General features: G+C 52.9%; 6 protein-coding genes across 6 annotated transcripts; 2 read left to right on the top strand and 4 right to left on the bottom strand.

Annotated features, from left to right (window-relative positions):
* Positions 1 to 1307: 1307 nt before the first annotated feature.
* Positions 1308 to 3976, top strand: BDZ99DRAFT_575377 (NAD(P)-binding protein; the record flags this gene model as incomplete). Its single annotated transcript, XM_033728460.1, has 7 exons — positions 1308 to 1938; positions 1995 to 2089; positions 2136 to 2146; positions 2202 to 2283; positions 2343 to 2469; positions 2517 to 2752; positions 3394 to 3976. Exons 1-7 carry the CDS (start codon positions 1753 to 1755, stop codon positions 3974 to 3976), a joined length of 1320 nt encoding a protein of 439 aa, XP_033571708.1. The 5' UTR covers positions 1308 to 1752.
* Positions 3977 to 4347: 371 nt separating this feature from the next.
* BDZ99DRAFT_451956 (NAD(P)-binding protein) lies at positions 4348 to 5355 on the bottom strand (the record flags this gene model as incomplete). Its single annotated transcript, XM_033718244.1, has 1 exon — positions 4348 to 5355. The coding sequence occupies one exon, from the start codon at positions 5353 to 5355 to the stop codon at positions 4348 to 4350; it is 1008 nt and encodes a 335-aa protein (XP_033571707.1).
* Positions 5356 to 6917: 1562 nt separating this feature from the next.
* Positions 6918 to 8342, bottom strand: BDZ99DRAFT_151755 (uncharacterized protein). The gene is made up of 5 exons (XM_033712786.1): positions 7957 to 8342; positions 7759 to 7906; positions 7547 to 7704; positions 7077 to 7494; positions 6918 to 7030 (listed from the first exon to the last, which is right to left on the bottom strand). The coding sequence occupies exons 1-4, from the start codon at positions 8132 to 8134 to the stop codon at positions 7121 to 7123; spliced, it is 858 nt and encodes a 285-aa protein (XP_033571706.1). The 5' UTR covers positions 8135 to 8342; the 3' UTR covers positions 6918 to 7030; positions 7077 to 7120.
* Positions 8343 to 8625: 283 nt separating this feature from the next.
* Positions 8626 to 9192, bottom strand: BDZ99DRAFT_151717 (uncharacterized protein). Its single transcript, XM_033712785.1, has one exon. The coding sequence runs from the start codon at positions 9036 to 9038 to the stop codon at positions 8751 to 8753; it is 288 nt and encodes a 95-aa protein (XP_033571705.1). The 5' UTR covers positions 9039 to 9192; the 3' UTR covers positions 8626 to 8750.
* BDZ99DRAFT_525567 (riboflavin kinase) lies at positions 9092 to 10042 on the top strand (the record flags this gene model as incomplete). The annotated part of the gene is made up of 2 exons (XM_033726013.1): positions 9092 to 9208; positions 9623 to 10042. The coding sequence occupies 2 exons, from the start codon at positions 9092 to 9094 to the stop codon at positions 10040 to 10042; spliced, it is 537 nt and encodes a 178-aa protein (XP_033571704.1).
* A 1402-nt stretch (positions 10043 to 11444) lies between these two features.
* On the bottom strand, positions 11445 to 14171 carry BDZ99DRAFT_151656 (uncharacterized protein). The gene is made up of 3 exons (XM_033712784.1): positions 13811 to 14171; positions 11747 to 13713; positions 11445 to 11689 (listed from the first exon to the last, which is right to left on the bottom strand). Exons 1-3 carry the CDS (start codon positions 14034 to 14036, stop codon positions 11672 to 11674), a joined length of 2211 nt encoding a protein of 736 aa, XP_033571703.1. The 5' UTR covers positions 14037 to 14171; the 3' UTR covers positions 11445 to 11671.
* Positions 14172 to 14299: the final 128 nt, after the last annotated feature.

Raw genomic sequence — 14299 nt, 5'->3', positions numbered from 1 at the left:
TTCTGTCCTCTGGTTGCTTTTTTGTTTGTCTCTGTGCTCTGCTTCATACGGCACTTTCCTGTCTGACGCTGCGCGCTTCGTTTTGGCGGTTGTGTCGACGGCCCCGTCTCCCAAGCCTTCTGTTGGCTTGGCATTCCTAGGTGTTCGCTTCCTTGGGGTCATCGCATTGCTGGTAGTCTTGGTACGTGGCTTTGTTTCCTCGTAGGTGTTCTTGTAGGTTCGCCTTCCGGTGGCTTTCTCTTTCTTCAATTGCGTTTTTTGTCCTTTGCTTTTCTCGCTTCTTTTCGCCTCGCTCATCTCTGGTATTGTGTTTTTTGCTACTGTTCTTTGGGGTTTTTGGTTTGGCCGTCGTTGGGGATGCGCTTTGTGGTTCCTCGGTGGGGGGGTATCTGGTGATTGTGGTTTTGGGGGCGGTGGTGCTTCTTCTCGTGTGGCTAGTTTGGGGTGATTCGATCTCAGGTCTTGATCTCTTGTGTATTCGCATCGTGTCTAGTTATGCGTTGTTTTGGGTGGGTTGGTGGGTTTTGGTCGTTTGCTGCTAGTCGGGGCTGGGTGTTGTTTGGGTGGTTCGGCGCTAGATGCTAATCTGTGTCGGTCGGTGTTTTGTCTTCCGCTTGCGCTTTTGCGAGGTTCAGTTTTTTTTGTACTCGTTTTTTTTTCTGGGATGTATTCTTCGGGTGTTCGCGCCTCAAACTCCTTGATCTTTTTCTTTTTTTATGGCATTTTAGGTGGGGGGCACTTAGTGTTGATTCTGTTTTTTGTTCATGTCCCCCCTTTTTTTCCTTCCCCGCCCCCCCCCTCCTCTTGTCGCTTCACCACCTTCTGATTGGCTCGGAGCACTGCTGCGTAGCCTCCGATTCGCTCGCTTAACTCGCTCACTAATTCCGAATGCTCTCTCCAAATGCGGCCATGTACAACACAAGCAATTACATCATGCCAATTTATATAGCCTTATGTACGAGCTCACGTACAAGCTCACGTACGAGCTCACGTATAGCCTCACGTACGAGCTCACGTATAGTCTCACGTACGGCCTCGTGTATAGCATCACGTACGGCCTCGCGTATAGCATCACGTACGGCCTTGCGTATAGCATCACGTGTAGAGAGACGTAAAGGTGAATGCCCGGAGCTTCCTCCGCACTGCTCCGAGCCAATCAGAAGGTGGTGAAGCGCCAAGAGGGGGAGGTGGTGTGCGTGGAGGGATTAGGAGGTGTGAGATTATCAACCCCCTTGATTATTCAGGAATTAGAAAACATCATTGTCGCATATCAATTAGACCTCTCAGACAAAGTCACATTCCGACTAACCTGAAATCGAGTTTGTAGGCCGCGTAACGCTCAAGAACATGTAGACCCAGATACCACCTCGAGCAATACTCCTCGCCCGTGACAACCTGCGGGGTCGGCGATGTTCAGCAGCCATCACCACGAAGCTCCCCTGCTCGTAGAGAGTACCAAAACTCGCGGGGATAAGATCAGAACCGACAGTATGCTTCGCAAAGAGCACCGGGTAGTACACTTCTTCCGTTATCTCCAAATCCCACATCAGCGCTTTGTGTTCCGTACCGCATTGGAGCAACCCCACCTCCAGCGTCACGAAAAGTTGAGTGTGCGGTAATACAGACCCGTCTCCGCTTTCTTCGTAGCCCATCATAAAGGCGGAGTGCAGGGTCTACGCCAAAACAAAATTACGGAACGCTATCTCATATAAACTCAATTCTACATAATCTTCATTTCATCTGTCAGAAACAATGTCACGGCGTTCCGGTCCCCTTGCACTAGGCATAGCTTTCATCATCGGCGGAGCCCGAGGCCTAGGAAATGCCATCGCCGTGTCCTTTGCAAAAGAAGGCTCGGGAGGCGTTGCTATCGTGGACATCCAGGGTGAAGAGACGATGAACGTGGGCAAAAAGAAAGTAGAAGAGTATGGGACAAAAGTACATTTTGAGCGAGCTCAAAAGCTCGTGAAAGTTGGCGTGCTGACCTATCTCAGTGCCTCACTATCCGAGCGGATGTGACGAAAGAAGACGATGTAGAAAGAGCCATTATGGAAGCAGTTGCGGAACTCGGGAGGATCGATTACGCCGCGTAAGATGCAACTCTCAAGTCTGTTCCACAAACTAACGAAGGTCAGAAACTTTGCCGGTATAACAGGTGGTGGTGCCTCCTTATCGACGGCACCCTCGAACACTTCCAAAAGTCCAGGATTTGAACGTGTCAGGTGTATTCTTCTGCACGAAGCATGAACTGAGGCAGATGATGACGCAGACATCAATTGAAGTGTATGTCATCCATGACCACTCCACGGATATGACACTAAGTACTAAGCAACGTTTGTTAGTGAGCCGGGACGAGACCCCCAACTAGGCTCCATCGTGAACTGCGCATTAGTGAACTCCCTTCAGTCTATAGCGGGAAGCGCGGCCTATACCGCATCGAAGCACGCCTGTCTCGGTGTCACGAAGACAGTGAGTCGGCATAGATGTTCTGTATTTACTTGACTGACGACTTCTAGGCTGCACTAGAAGCTCGCAGCCACAGCATCAGAGTCAACGCAATCCCGCCGGGTTTCCTACCAACAGCAATCGTCGCAGGCTTAGCCGATGCCACTAGCGGGCCGGGTGAAGATATGTGGACCGCATTCGAAGCCAGGCAAGGTAGGACTGGGCAGGTCGAGGAGATCGGAGATACGGTTGTATTGTTGACCCCAAGGATGAGCCTGGTGAACGGGCATAACCTGTTTGTTGATGGGTAAGTTCATGTTTTTCTGATAGGTGATTTGTTCGCTAATGAGGCCAGGGGTTTTACGATTAATAAGGGAATGAGCTGAGGGCTCTCGCGGGTAGGGGTACCACCTACAGTTCTTGCAAACCTGATACGGTCAAAATAGTTCCAAAAGTAGCAAAAGGTTCTGAGATTCCTCTGGATCGATGGGGGAATTGCATGTGACAGAGAGACTAGCAATGGTCGCTTAGTGCTTACTAGAAACCATGAACAAGTATACAGGAAACCATAGCATATTACTTTAAGAAAGAAACAACCCTATAATAACCTCAGTATGGACAACATAGAGTGATGCGGAGCGTATAACCTCCCGCCGGGGTGATGAATATCCGCATATATCACGTGTTCAAACGCCCACTCAGCAACGGACAACCGTCCTCCGGACACAGGTATCAACCAAGTTCCGGGATACACCTATTTTTCAGCAGTCTGACAAATATCGAGCTCGCACGACGTACATACAGGTCTAACTCCAGAGACATGCATTGATTTACCGTTTGATTCGCCATCGGCTAGATATCTCGCCTTTCGAATTAGCCGAAGCATTTTACCGGGCATAGCTTCTTCTGACCTCGCCTACTAACCTTTCAGATAAGTTAGTCGTACAGCCTCGGCGGCGTGCTGGCGCTGCAGCTGGCGGCCAGCTACCCTGACGTGCTGGAGAGCGTCATCGTGCACGAAGCGCCGACGATGGCGCTGCTCCCACGAGCAGAGATGAACGCGGAGATCGACTACTGCTTCCAGGTGCAGGGTATCCGGGTGACGGAGGGCGCGGAGGCGGCGATGGCTTTTTTCGCGAAGAAGCTGGTGGGGCATGAGGGTTTGAAGGCGGTGGATCCGATTGTGCAGTCTGGGTCCCGGAGGCAGGATCAGCTGATGTTTCTGGAGTTTGAGTATATCCAGTCGACGATTTATTGTCCCGAGATGCTGAAGATCAAGGAGGCGGGGGTGAGGATCGCGGTAGCGTCGGGGACAGGGAGTGGGGAGGCGGCGTATATAAGGACGGGGGTGGAGCAGGCGAGGATTTTGGGGTGTGAGAGGTTTAGGGTGCCGGGGAATCATACGTGGTACTCGTTTGAGCCGGAGGAGTTTGCGGGACATGTATTGAAGATTATGAATAGTTTGGAAGTAGGGAAGGAGGTTGAGGGCCAGGTAGCTTTTGGGAAATTTGACACGACATGTGCTCCGTAGGAATATGTTAGGTGGCTCAGCTAGGGTTGTATGAATTCTCGAAATTGATTGTTCAGAAACGCTTAAACAAAGTCATTATATGAAACAGAGACACCTCGCCATGATTGCCTGAACGAGGTTACTAATATAGAAAGAAATCGTGGAAGAAAGAAAAACCAGTTCACATATACCTCGTTTTAGCCCAGCCCAACCGAAAAGTTCAGAACGAAAAGAACTCATCTCATCGTGATTGCTTGGAAGAGACAACAAACCCAATCCGGGTTATCGTAGAAAGTAAAGGAATGACCTTGAGTGAACGTTCCCTCAGGTGCGCCCAGCTGATTGGATAGAAACCTGGAACCCCGACTCCTGCAGGATCCCGTGTTTTTGTCTCACTTCTTTCCGACGTGGATGATAATCTTCCCCTTCGCACGACCTGTCCTTAGCTTCTCGAAAGCTTTCCGCGCATCCTCGTATTCGAACTTCGAATCGATCACAGCCTTCAACTTGCCATCTCGCATCCACCTGCCCAGCTGCAAGAAATCCTCGTAATTCGTCTTAACACTAGCGAACGCATACTTGCGGGATCCACCGCCGAAGAACCGCGGGGTCATGAAGTTGCCCACAATGTTGGTTGTCGCTGACAGGGACATCTCGGAGCCCACCTGAATGTACTTGCCGTTCGAGAGCAAGAACGAGTTCGATGCTTTGTACAAGCCAGTTGGAGTACCGACGTTGTCGATCACGAGTGAGAAGACCTCCCCCTTCTTCTTCAATTCTTCGATCAAGTCGACTGACTTGTAGTCGATTGCCTCGTCAGCCCCAATGCTCTTGCACAGCTCCGCATTCGCGCCAGAGCACGAGACTGTCACGTGACAGCCAAGAATCTTGGCGATTTGGATCGCAAAGGTGCCGACGCCTCCTGAACCGCCGTTGATGAAGATCTTGTCTCCCTCCTTGACGTTGCCCTTGATGGACTGGTACGCGGTCAGGCCAGCACCGGGAAGCGCGGCCGCATCGTCGACGTCGACGCCGGCAGGGAGAGGAATGCAGCCGTCTTTGGGAACGACGCAGAATTGGCCTAGAGTACCGAACTTGATGGGTCCACCGGTGTAGCCGAAGACGAGTTCGCCGATCTGGAGAGAGTCGATAGCGCGCCCGGTTTCTGCAACACGGCCGCAGAAGTCCATGCCTGGGGATGCCGGGGTGGAGACCATGGCTTTGGCGATAAGGCCGAGTTCTGGGATTTTGTAATCGGCGGGGTTGAGCGCCATGCTGATGACTTCGACCATGACTTGTTGATTGGAAAGGGAGGCCGTGAGAGGTTTGTGGTAAACGGCAGGCTGGTACAGGTTCTTCTCGAGGCCTCCGGCGGCGCCGTCGTAGACCCAGGCTTTCATATTCTCAGGCATGGTGAAGGGCGGTAGAGATGTGGTAGTTTGAAGGAGTTAGTTTTAGGGAGGGATGGAGAGCCTGAGGTTGTCAGTTTTGACGAGAGATGTGTATCGAAGGCGGAGAAAGGCCCGGTTCAGAGAGTGGCGATGGCTATCAACTAGCGCACGCCATCGTGACTGCCATGGCTGGCTGGTCTCAGCTGCCCTGATCGCCGCCATGGATTTGGTGAATTCAGATCCGGAGCGTTAGAAGATCCGCGAGTATTAAATTGACTACAAAGGGTACATCTCTGCAATACAAGATCGGGACCTAACGAGCACCGTCTGTGATATCAAACCGTCTCTAGTAAGCGTCTAAGTCTTGGCGAATCAGACGGTGAGAATGGTCACGATCTCACCGCCCACGTGCTAGTTCCCTGATCCACTCACCCACTCTAGTACTCGGGCCGAGAGACTGCTGTCGATGGATCAGAGCTCGAGGAAACACCAAAAACACCACCTATGCTTCAGAGAATGACGCTAATGCAGCTAATGCTGATGACTGGCTGAGATTATGGGCTTAGCGGGGCATATTGAAATGCAAATGGAAGTCAAGGGCACGTGATGATGATAAGGTCAGAGACGAGGCTAGAAAACTAGCTACTAGCTGGAGGCGCATATACACATTCCCTACCAGTTTATCTCGTTATGATAATATGTGTTGTGCCCGAAATTAAGTAAGCTCAGCAGGAGGTCATGCCACTCCCGGGTGACATCGCGCCACAGCCGCGTTACAACCGCCAAAGGGCGATCCGTGATGGTCAGTGGGAAGCGTGTTGGTGGGTTTTCCTTCCGACACTGCCGTGGGGCGGAGCGTGGGGGCACATATATATCATTTGGGAGGTTTGCCGTCTACACCATTCCCACCCACAAAATTCGCATCGATCCATTTATCCCAGAATCGAAAACGAGCAATGTTCTTCTTCACACCCATCTCAGCGCCCATCCTCCAGGTTCACTTGAAAACCGACTACAACCCCAATCACGACTCCCCTCCGCAAGTTCAATCTGCAAAGGCTCCTGACACACCACCGCAAAGCTACCGCTTTGCACAGCCCAACTTCACCAACATGGAAACTCACGCCGGTTTCAATGCACCAGCTCGCACGGACTTCAAGCGGCCGAACCGGGTGGATGTGAAGGAGGCCGCACCGGATGAGGTCGTCGCTTAGTAGCACAGCGTGAAGACGAGACGCCGACGAGGAATAGGGCGGAGGCGAGCGATTATCAGATGAGTCGTGGAAGGCTGACTTCGAGACCGCGATGGTATAGGTGAAGGGTGCGAAATAATTGAGATGCTGTGTCTGGTGGACGACGTACAGAAGAGCGCATTCTGAGAGCTTTTGTGTGTGCGGACGAAATGTGCAGCACATCCAGCGGCATGGTACGGCGTTGGATACGTGGGAATTTGAGCGGTTTATTATTCTCGGTTCTGTTTGCTCAGTCGATCCGGTCGCACGGGTGAATAGCGAAGCGCAAGTCGGACTTGTACGATATCTTGACTCTCGATGATACGTATAATCCGTTGGAGATCATCTTTACTCCACTCTACATGGCTCATATCTCAAGCTCGTCGTTCGCGTGCAGATATGCTGTCGATGCTCTCGTCAGAACACAGCTAATTCGAACCATATATGCGATACTAAATCTGTTCAGCCTCTGTGTACCTCTAAGCCGGTAGTACTTACACTTACCGTCCTCCATTGATGATACGTTATTGAAGTCTCAGCTCTCATCCCAAACCAGCGGCAGCCGCCTTTTGCCTCTTCTGTTCTTTGCGATACTTGTAGATCTTAAACCCTATTCCAAATGCAAGACCGACTACGCTGCATACTGCTGAGATCACAATGCCAATCAGAGCGCCGGTGCTGACGCCAAGACCGTTGTCTTTGGGGCCACCGGCTGCGGCTGCAGTTGGCGATGGTGACTGGCCGGAACTGCTCTGTGATCCCGTCGGCGTGAAAGTTTGGGCCGTAGATGGGGTCTGCGATCCCGGGCTCGCACCGGTGGATGACGGCGGAGTGGATGTCGTAGACAACTGGGAAGTTGTAGGTCTGGTTATGGACGCCGCGGTCTCAGCGATGTACACAGGGGTTCCATCAGTATCTAACAACGTTCAGCTTGTGCAAAGGGACTGCTCCAGTTGTGCGTCACTCACTTATCGCGGCCTTCACATACGTAACCTCGTTCCACGCCGTCCACTCCGTGGCTTCGGAGGCACACCAAATCACACTAATTGAAGGTGCAGGATTAGTGGTAGCCACTGCATCATACAGTCCGCCAACTGTGCCGGTGGAACAGAGGAAGCCCTGGCCACTAGCTCTATGTCAGGACGCGTTTTTGGCGTTTTCGCCGACTAGGATCGCCTACCAGTACGTGCTGTAGGCGTCCGGCCATATGAGGGTTCCAGACGGGCACGTCGTAGGGCCTCTGCAGTTGACAAAGCCTAGAGTACAGCATGCGCCGTAGGTGTCCGATGTCGAAAAGGCGAATCCGTCAGCGCAGTAATACGGCGAAACTGTGGAAGATCAGTGGCGTCCTTGAGGCGCTTCTTTACGCGAGACGTACAGGTTCCTCCTGTGCCGACCACTTTATAACCAATCCAATTTGCGTCAATCTCTCCGCGAGGCTGCAATACAGGGGGTGTGATGATGACAGCAGCAAATGTCTGAGCCCCTGAAGCTGCGGTTTGAACCAGAGGCGAGCCGATGATGAGTAGAAGCGCGGTCATGTCTCTGAACGACATTTTGGCACAGATTTAGGAGAAGAAATTGAAAAGCCTCGGGCGCTGGGGCTGAGATTGAATTATACTTGCCAACAGCAGCTCTATGGAGGGCGGCGAGACCTCAGCCCTAGTCGTGTGGCTGTATTGAATCATAGCAACTTCGCATGCGAGCGACTTGGCGACGCTGCCGAGACTTCGAGATCGGCTCCCGCTGGGCGCTCGGTGGTTGTTGGACGAGGCTGAGGACAAGACTATTCCTTGTAGCCATTTCGGGGGTGAAGGCCAAGACGGCCAAGAAGGCCAAGAAGAGACTCAATGAACCTTGGAATCTACGAATCACGTTTGGAGAGGTTAAACTTAGGGAGCGATGCCATCCTCAGCAATAATGTGGACAAGAGGTAGGTTGGAAAAGAGTTGTGTGGTGGATTGCCGTTATCATGTACGTTGAACGCGAGGTGTTGCGGAGTTGCTTCAGTGGAGCTATGCTAGCTGGCGACTCTGAGAAAGTTGGCCGGCCGAGTGGCGATGCAATGAGTGATGGGCTGGGAGAGGCGCGCAGGCAGTCTCGGACTCGATCGAAGGAGTGTGATGAGGAAGAGATAATTGAAGGAGCATGAAGCGAAGATGTTGATGCATACTAGATTCTACAGAATACGACCGGTTCAGCCGTTTTCGTGCTGGACGGCATTTCCGCAGCAGCCCCGCAGAGGTATAAAGAACGTACTACATATATAGCTATAAAAGCTAATCTAAGAGGAACGCGAAGGTTAGCATGGGAAGTTAATAGGAGGGCTGGAAGGGAGTAGCCCAACAGGCCAGTTCGATGACTCTCGCGCCAGGCGCTCGGGCCGTGGGATCGCTGCCGACGGATCGGATGCCCCACCAGCTCTCTGACGATACTCAACACCAAAGAAGCTATACACATCCATCGTTCCTCCTCCCTCGACACCAACGCTCAGTCAAGCCCCACGGCCCACCATGCCTCCACCATCAGGACCCCGCGATCCGATCGCAGGCCTAGACACCCCCCAATCGCCCTTCCCGCTGAAGCTCAGCGGCGAAGTCATCAAAGGCTTTGGACGAGGCAGCGCAGAGGTATGGCTTCTTCTCTACACGCTTTCCTCTTCCTCGAACTAGTCTCACTATCCCACTATCTTACCATCTTCCTATATCACATGCCTCCCCTCTCTCTCTTACCCTCACTTCCACAAACCCCTCACCTCTCGCACTTGTTTCAAACCCAGGCAACGTGGGGCCAACACCAACACAACATACACGAGACTCTCCACTACATCATGCAATGCACTGCACCATCCCGCGTCCCACACCCCTCGTACCCCGTCGGGCGGCAAAATAACGCACCCCCAATGTCTCCGAACACCCCAATCTAAGACAACCCCCCCTTCCTCTCCTCCTATCCGCCTCCCCCTCTTTTCCCTCTCACACTTATCGCATCTTATTCCACTCTTCTAGAGTCACACCAAACTAACCCCCCACCGTCCCCAGTAGCTCGGCATCCCAACCGCCAACATCCCGATCTCCGGCCTCGACGTCGGCGGCCATTCGGACCTCGCATCAGGCATCTACTATGGGTGGTCGGCGTTGACCATCGCCTCCCCCTCACCTACGACTACCATTTACCCCATGGTGATGTCGCTCGGTTACAATCCGTACTATAAGAACACGGTTCGGAGTGTCGAGGTGCATATTATGCATGATTTCGAGTCGGATTTCTATGGCGCAAGGCTCTCGCTGTCTATACTAGGGTACATCCGCCCAGAATACGACTATGTGAGCAAGGAGAGCTTGATAGACGACATCCGGACGGACATCAAGGTCGCAGAGAAGAGTCTGGAGCGGGAGGCGTATAAAGCCTGGAAGGAGGACGGGTGGCTAGTGCGCGGCGGCAAAGAAGAAGAGGATAGTTGAAGCTATATGCGAGAGAAGCCTCAGCAAAGCACGAACACGAATAGATCACGGAGTCACGGTTCTTAGAACCAGGTGGTGCGGATGATATCTTTAGACAAGCGACCGGCGTATGTATAGATCAGGAACGGCCTAATCTCAAGAATATTCGTAGACATTACCAACACACCCCCTTCCCTCCTATTCCGCCCGCATCTCACATAATGCTCCGTGGAAGTGGGTGAGGGAATTTCCATCTGTGCCAAACGCCAATAAAAATAAAAATCTAAGCTGTCTGGCGCCGAGGATCGAACTCGAGTCTCCAACGTGAGAGGGGGACCCTCTTGAAAGGGTCCCACCTCAGCGGTTACCTTAAAGGTACGCAGAGGACTTCTGCGGGTATTATAGCCAACTAAAGCACACCGGATTAAGCAGTGGTGCGACCTACATCCCTTTCAAAGCAGTCGTTCAGAGGTGTTAGTTATCATTAAGGTAGCTACGTTAAGGTGAGTGGATGCAACTTCAAGAAGGGTCCAGACGTCGAACGTTGCCTTCGACACCAAGTTGACTACCTCACGCCTCCCACACTAAGGCACCTCTTTGGCCCCTTTTATTACAAATACTCCCCAATCGCACCGCACGGAACGGTTTTGTTAAGACGCGGTGTATATGGAGCCTACCTCGCGCTCCCAATCACTCTTATGTTGAGGCACCTGTTCGCCCCCCTTCAATTACAAATACTCCTCAATCGAACCGTACATGTCAATTTTAATTAGACGCGGTGTAGACCCAGCGCCCTAGCCGTTCTCCACACAGAGGCCCCTCCTCGCCGCCTTTTATTGCAAAATCCTCCCCAATCGAGCCGCTCATATCATTTCAAGTCAGAACACAGGACACAATCTCTCACAACCCTCTCATTCATCTACCCCACACTACCCAGATATACTCCCCCCCCCCCCAAAAAAAAAAAAAAAAAACCCCCCTCGCCACACAAATGATATCAACACCCAACCCCCTCCCTACCCAAAAATAATCCAAAATATGAACAACGAATACCCAATATCCCCAATTTTTTTTTCAACATGCGAACTAACGCATTGGAACCATGCAAACATACCCTCCACACCAATACCACACTACCTAGAAACCTCGTGTTCGAAAGCACAAAAAAACACCACCCATGATCAAAGGCACCAGTAGCAAATTAGATAATCAGACGAAAAACAAGTTTTAAGGTAAGGACTAAGACGACATTCGAGAAAAACAGCGGCGTAGCCCCACAGACGTCAGCAGTTCGTGCGTGCGTGCGTGCGTGCGTGCGTGCCAGACCAGACCAGACACCTCGTGTGCCGGATACGAAGAAAGAAAGAAAGAAAGAAAGAAAGAAAGAAAGAAACGATAAAAGCCACGGCTTCGCTGGGTGAAGAATGATAAAAAGTCTGACTAAGGCCCGGAACCGGGTCTCTGGTGGAGGGATGCCTTTTTCGGAACTTCGGGATATGAGGTAGGGCAGGCAGGTAGAGGCCTAGGAGTGCTTCAGGGACCTTTCGTGTTTTTGTGAATGCCGTGTTGGAAACCCGGGCTCGACTTGTCTTGCCGGAATAGTGTGGTGTGGCTTAGGCGCGTCGATATTGAAAATCGAACAGAAGATACTCAGATCCACGGCAAGATCTGCAACCCACATCAGCCATCATCCAGAGAACCGAGGGAAGAAGCAAAAAAACTTACATTCATCACAATCAACATCGGCATATCAAAGTTGTCCCGCCGGATATGCCACACACACATGCACTTGACCATCCCCTCCTTCTGGCCCAGCTTGTACATGCCCGCCTCGTTGTGGATCGCGTTCTCCGTCTTCACCACCGTCTCCCCCTTGCCTCCGCCCGAATGCCCATTCCCGTTCCCGTTCTTCTCGTCATGCTTCGCCAGCTCCTCGAACCGCATCATGTCTTCTTTCGTGCGATACTTCAGGAAATTCACGCAGCGGCTCTTTGATCCTCGTGAGTCTTCGAAGGCCATGGTGGCGTAGTCTTCGTAGAATTGCACGACGGAGTCTTCGTCCATGAGCTCAACGATGGAGACGGGGCGGGGGCCGTTGTCTTCGTCGTCTGGGTTCTTGCCCGGAAGAATGTAAGGTGAGCGCGTCATGCGCGTAGAACTGCCACTCGCGTTCGGACTGTTGCCCCAATTGACGTTGAGATTCGGGTTTTTGCCGAGCAGGACTTCACGGGGCCAGCCGGTGAGGATGGTGAATTCCTTTCCGAGCGCCACCACCTCGCCTGTGCGACGCAGGACAAGAGTCGGGGTGCCAAGGTGGTCGATGGAGTCCTCGAGGGTTAAGAGTTGCCGTTGGAGATTCTTCTCGCTGAAGATGAGGTCGTTTTCGTCGAGTTCTTTCGAGCAGGCCACGAAAGAGGGCCGGAATGTGGCCATGGCTTTTCCGATCCGGGCTTGCTTGTCTTTAGAGATCCGAGTGGCTACGTCGCCCATCACCCGGTGGAACGACATGCTGTACGGATACGGCTTCTTGATACCTTCATAGATGTAGTTTGTATCGCGCCGCCGTTTTCGCGTCATGGCATTGGACTGTATTGGCTGAAGTGCCACGCTTTGCCGAGACTGGGATGGCGATTGAGCGGGCTGCTGATGTGGTTGCTGATGTTGTTGAGCTTGCTGTATTTGCTGGCGGGTGTAGTTCTGATGTGACGGCCTTTGAGCACCGTTCGGGTTTACGAAAAAGGTAGCAGGCGACATAGGTCCGTTGTCGAAGTTTGAACCAAGATCCGCTGCATTAGATGCAGGACTCGATGTTGATAGACTGCTAGGACCTTGGCCAATCGCATACGCATGGGGGAGGCCAGTAGTGCTATCATGACGTTGAATGTTGTCCAAGTTGGCGGACATTGGTGTGTTGTGGGGCGTTTGGATCTGCGCAATGCTGTTATGCCTTGATTGTGAGTTCTGCCAATCGGAATTCGAAAGACCGTCCGTTTGATATGGTAGAGCGCCAGGGGCCATTACCGAGGCCGCTGCATTCTCAGCGTATCCGCCCGACATCTGAGGTCCATACATGTTGGCCGCTTGATTTAGCGGGTTCATCAGATTGTTGTCGCTGGGTGGTGTGTCAGCAGCTCCTGACGACATGTGACCAAGCATCCCAAACTCCAGAGCACCGTAATGATTTCCGAAGTTCAAGCTCGCAATGTCGAAATTGAACAACGCAGGGTCGCTGGGATCGAATAGTGGCCCGCCGAAGTTGTGCATTTGCGATGCGTTGGCCTGGGATACTTGAGAATTCGGTATCGTCTGAATCGGCGGACTTTGCTGTGGGTTCTGGCCAAAGGTGGGGGATATGGGCGTCTGCTGACCGTTGAAAGAGCCGATAGGGGGGCCTTCGGGGATATGCTGAGGAAGTTGGCCATGCTGAGGCGGCTGCTGGTACATGTTGAAGTTGCCCGGCTGAGGCTGGGCAAAGAAAGTGCCTCGTTGAGCAGAGACAGGCGTGTCAGGCAGAGATACTTGTCCAGTTGTAGATGTTTGGTTACCATTGATGTGAGGGTAGTGCCCGCCCACGCCCGGCATGAGAGCCTCGTTAGGCGTGTCGTGGAGATATTTGGCCTTCTTGCGCACGCCGTCCTGGCAGGCATCTTGCAGGCCGCGCTTGACACACCTGCTGCAGGGCCGTTCATCGCCTGTGGCTGTCAGTCACGGGTCTGGTCAGATATCAGGCAGTGATGCCGAGATACATATCCCAATATCAGAATCAACACTTCAAAGAAACAGACATACCACAAGTCAGATGTGCCCGCTGGCACGCAAAGCAGGCCCGCCGTGCCTTCTTCCTCCTGGGCCGCAGCGGGTCCTTTGCATTCGCCTTGGACATGATGGACGGGGTGGTGTTGGGCGAGGCTTCGCTGGAGGCGCGGAGGTCGTTCTGGTCAGCCATGTCTGCGCCGTCCTGGTCGCCGCTGTACTCGGGCGAGGGCGAGGCATCGTCGGCGTCTGGGGTGGTCATAATATCTGGCCCTTGGGACACAGGCTCCGCACCGCTCACGGGCACGGATGCAGCTGCGTGTACGGTACGCTGGTGTCTTTGCACGTTTATTCTGCGCACTGCCGGCGCGGGTCCCGGGGCAGCGGATAGCTGCTACTGCGCTGCACTGCACTGCACTGCACGGCGCGCAGGGGCTCGTTTCTTTGGGCCCAGTTGGGGGGTTCGAGAGTGCGATCACGCGTGGGCTGCGGGCTGCCGTGGCACCGGAGGGAGGCCAATGGCAC

Source organism: Mytilinidion resinicola, assembly GCF_010093595.1.
Source record: "Mytilinidion resinicola strain CBS 304.34 unplaced genomic scaffold BDZ99scaffold_21, whole genome shotgun sequence".
NCBI classification, from domain to species: domain Eukaryota; kingdom Fungi; phylum Ascomycota; class Dothideomycetes; order Mytilinidiales; family Mytilinidiaceae; genus Mytilinidion; species Mytilinidion resinicola.
Note: the sequence above shows the minus strand (reverse complement) of the source record. Positions and strands in the feature narration are given on the sequence as shown.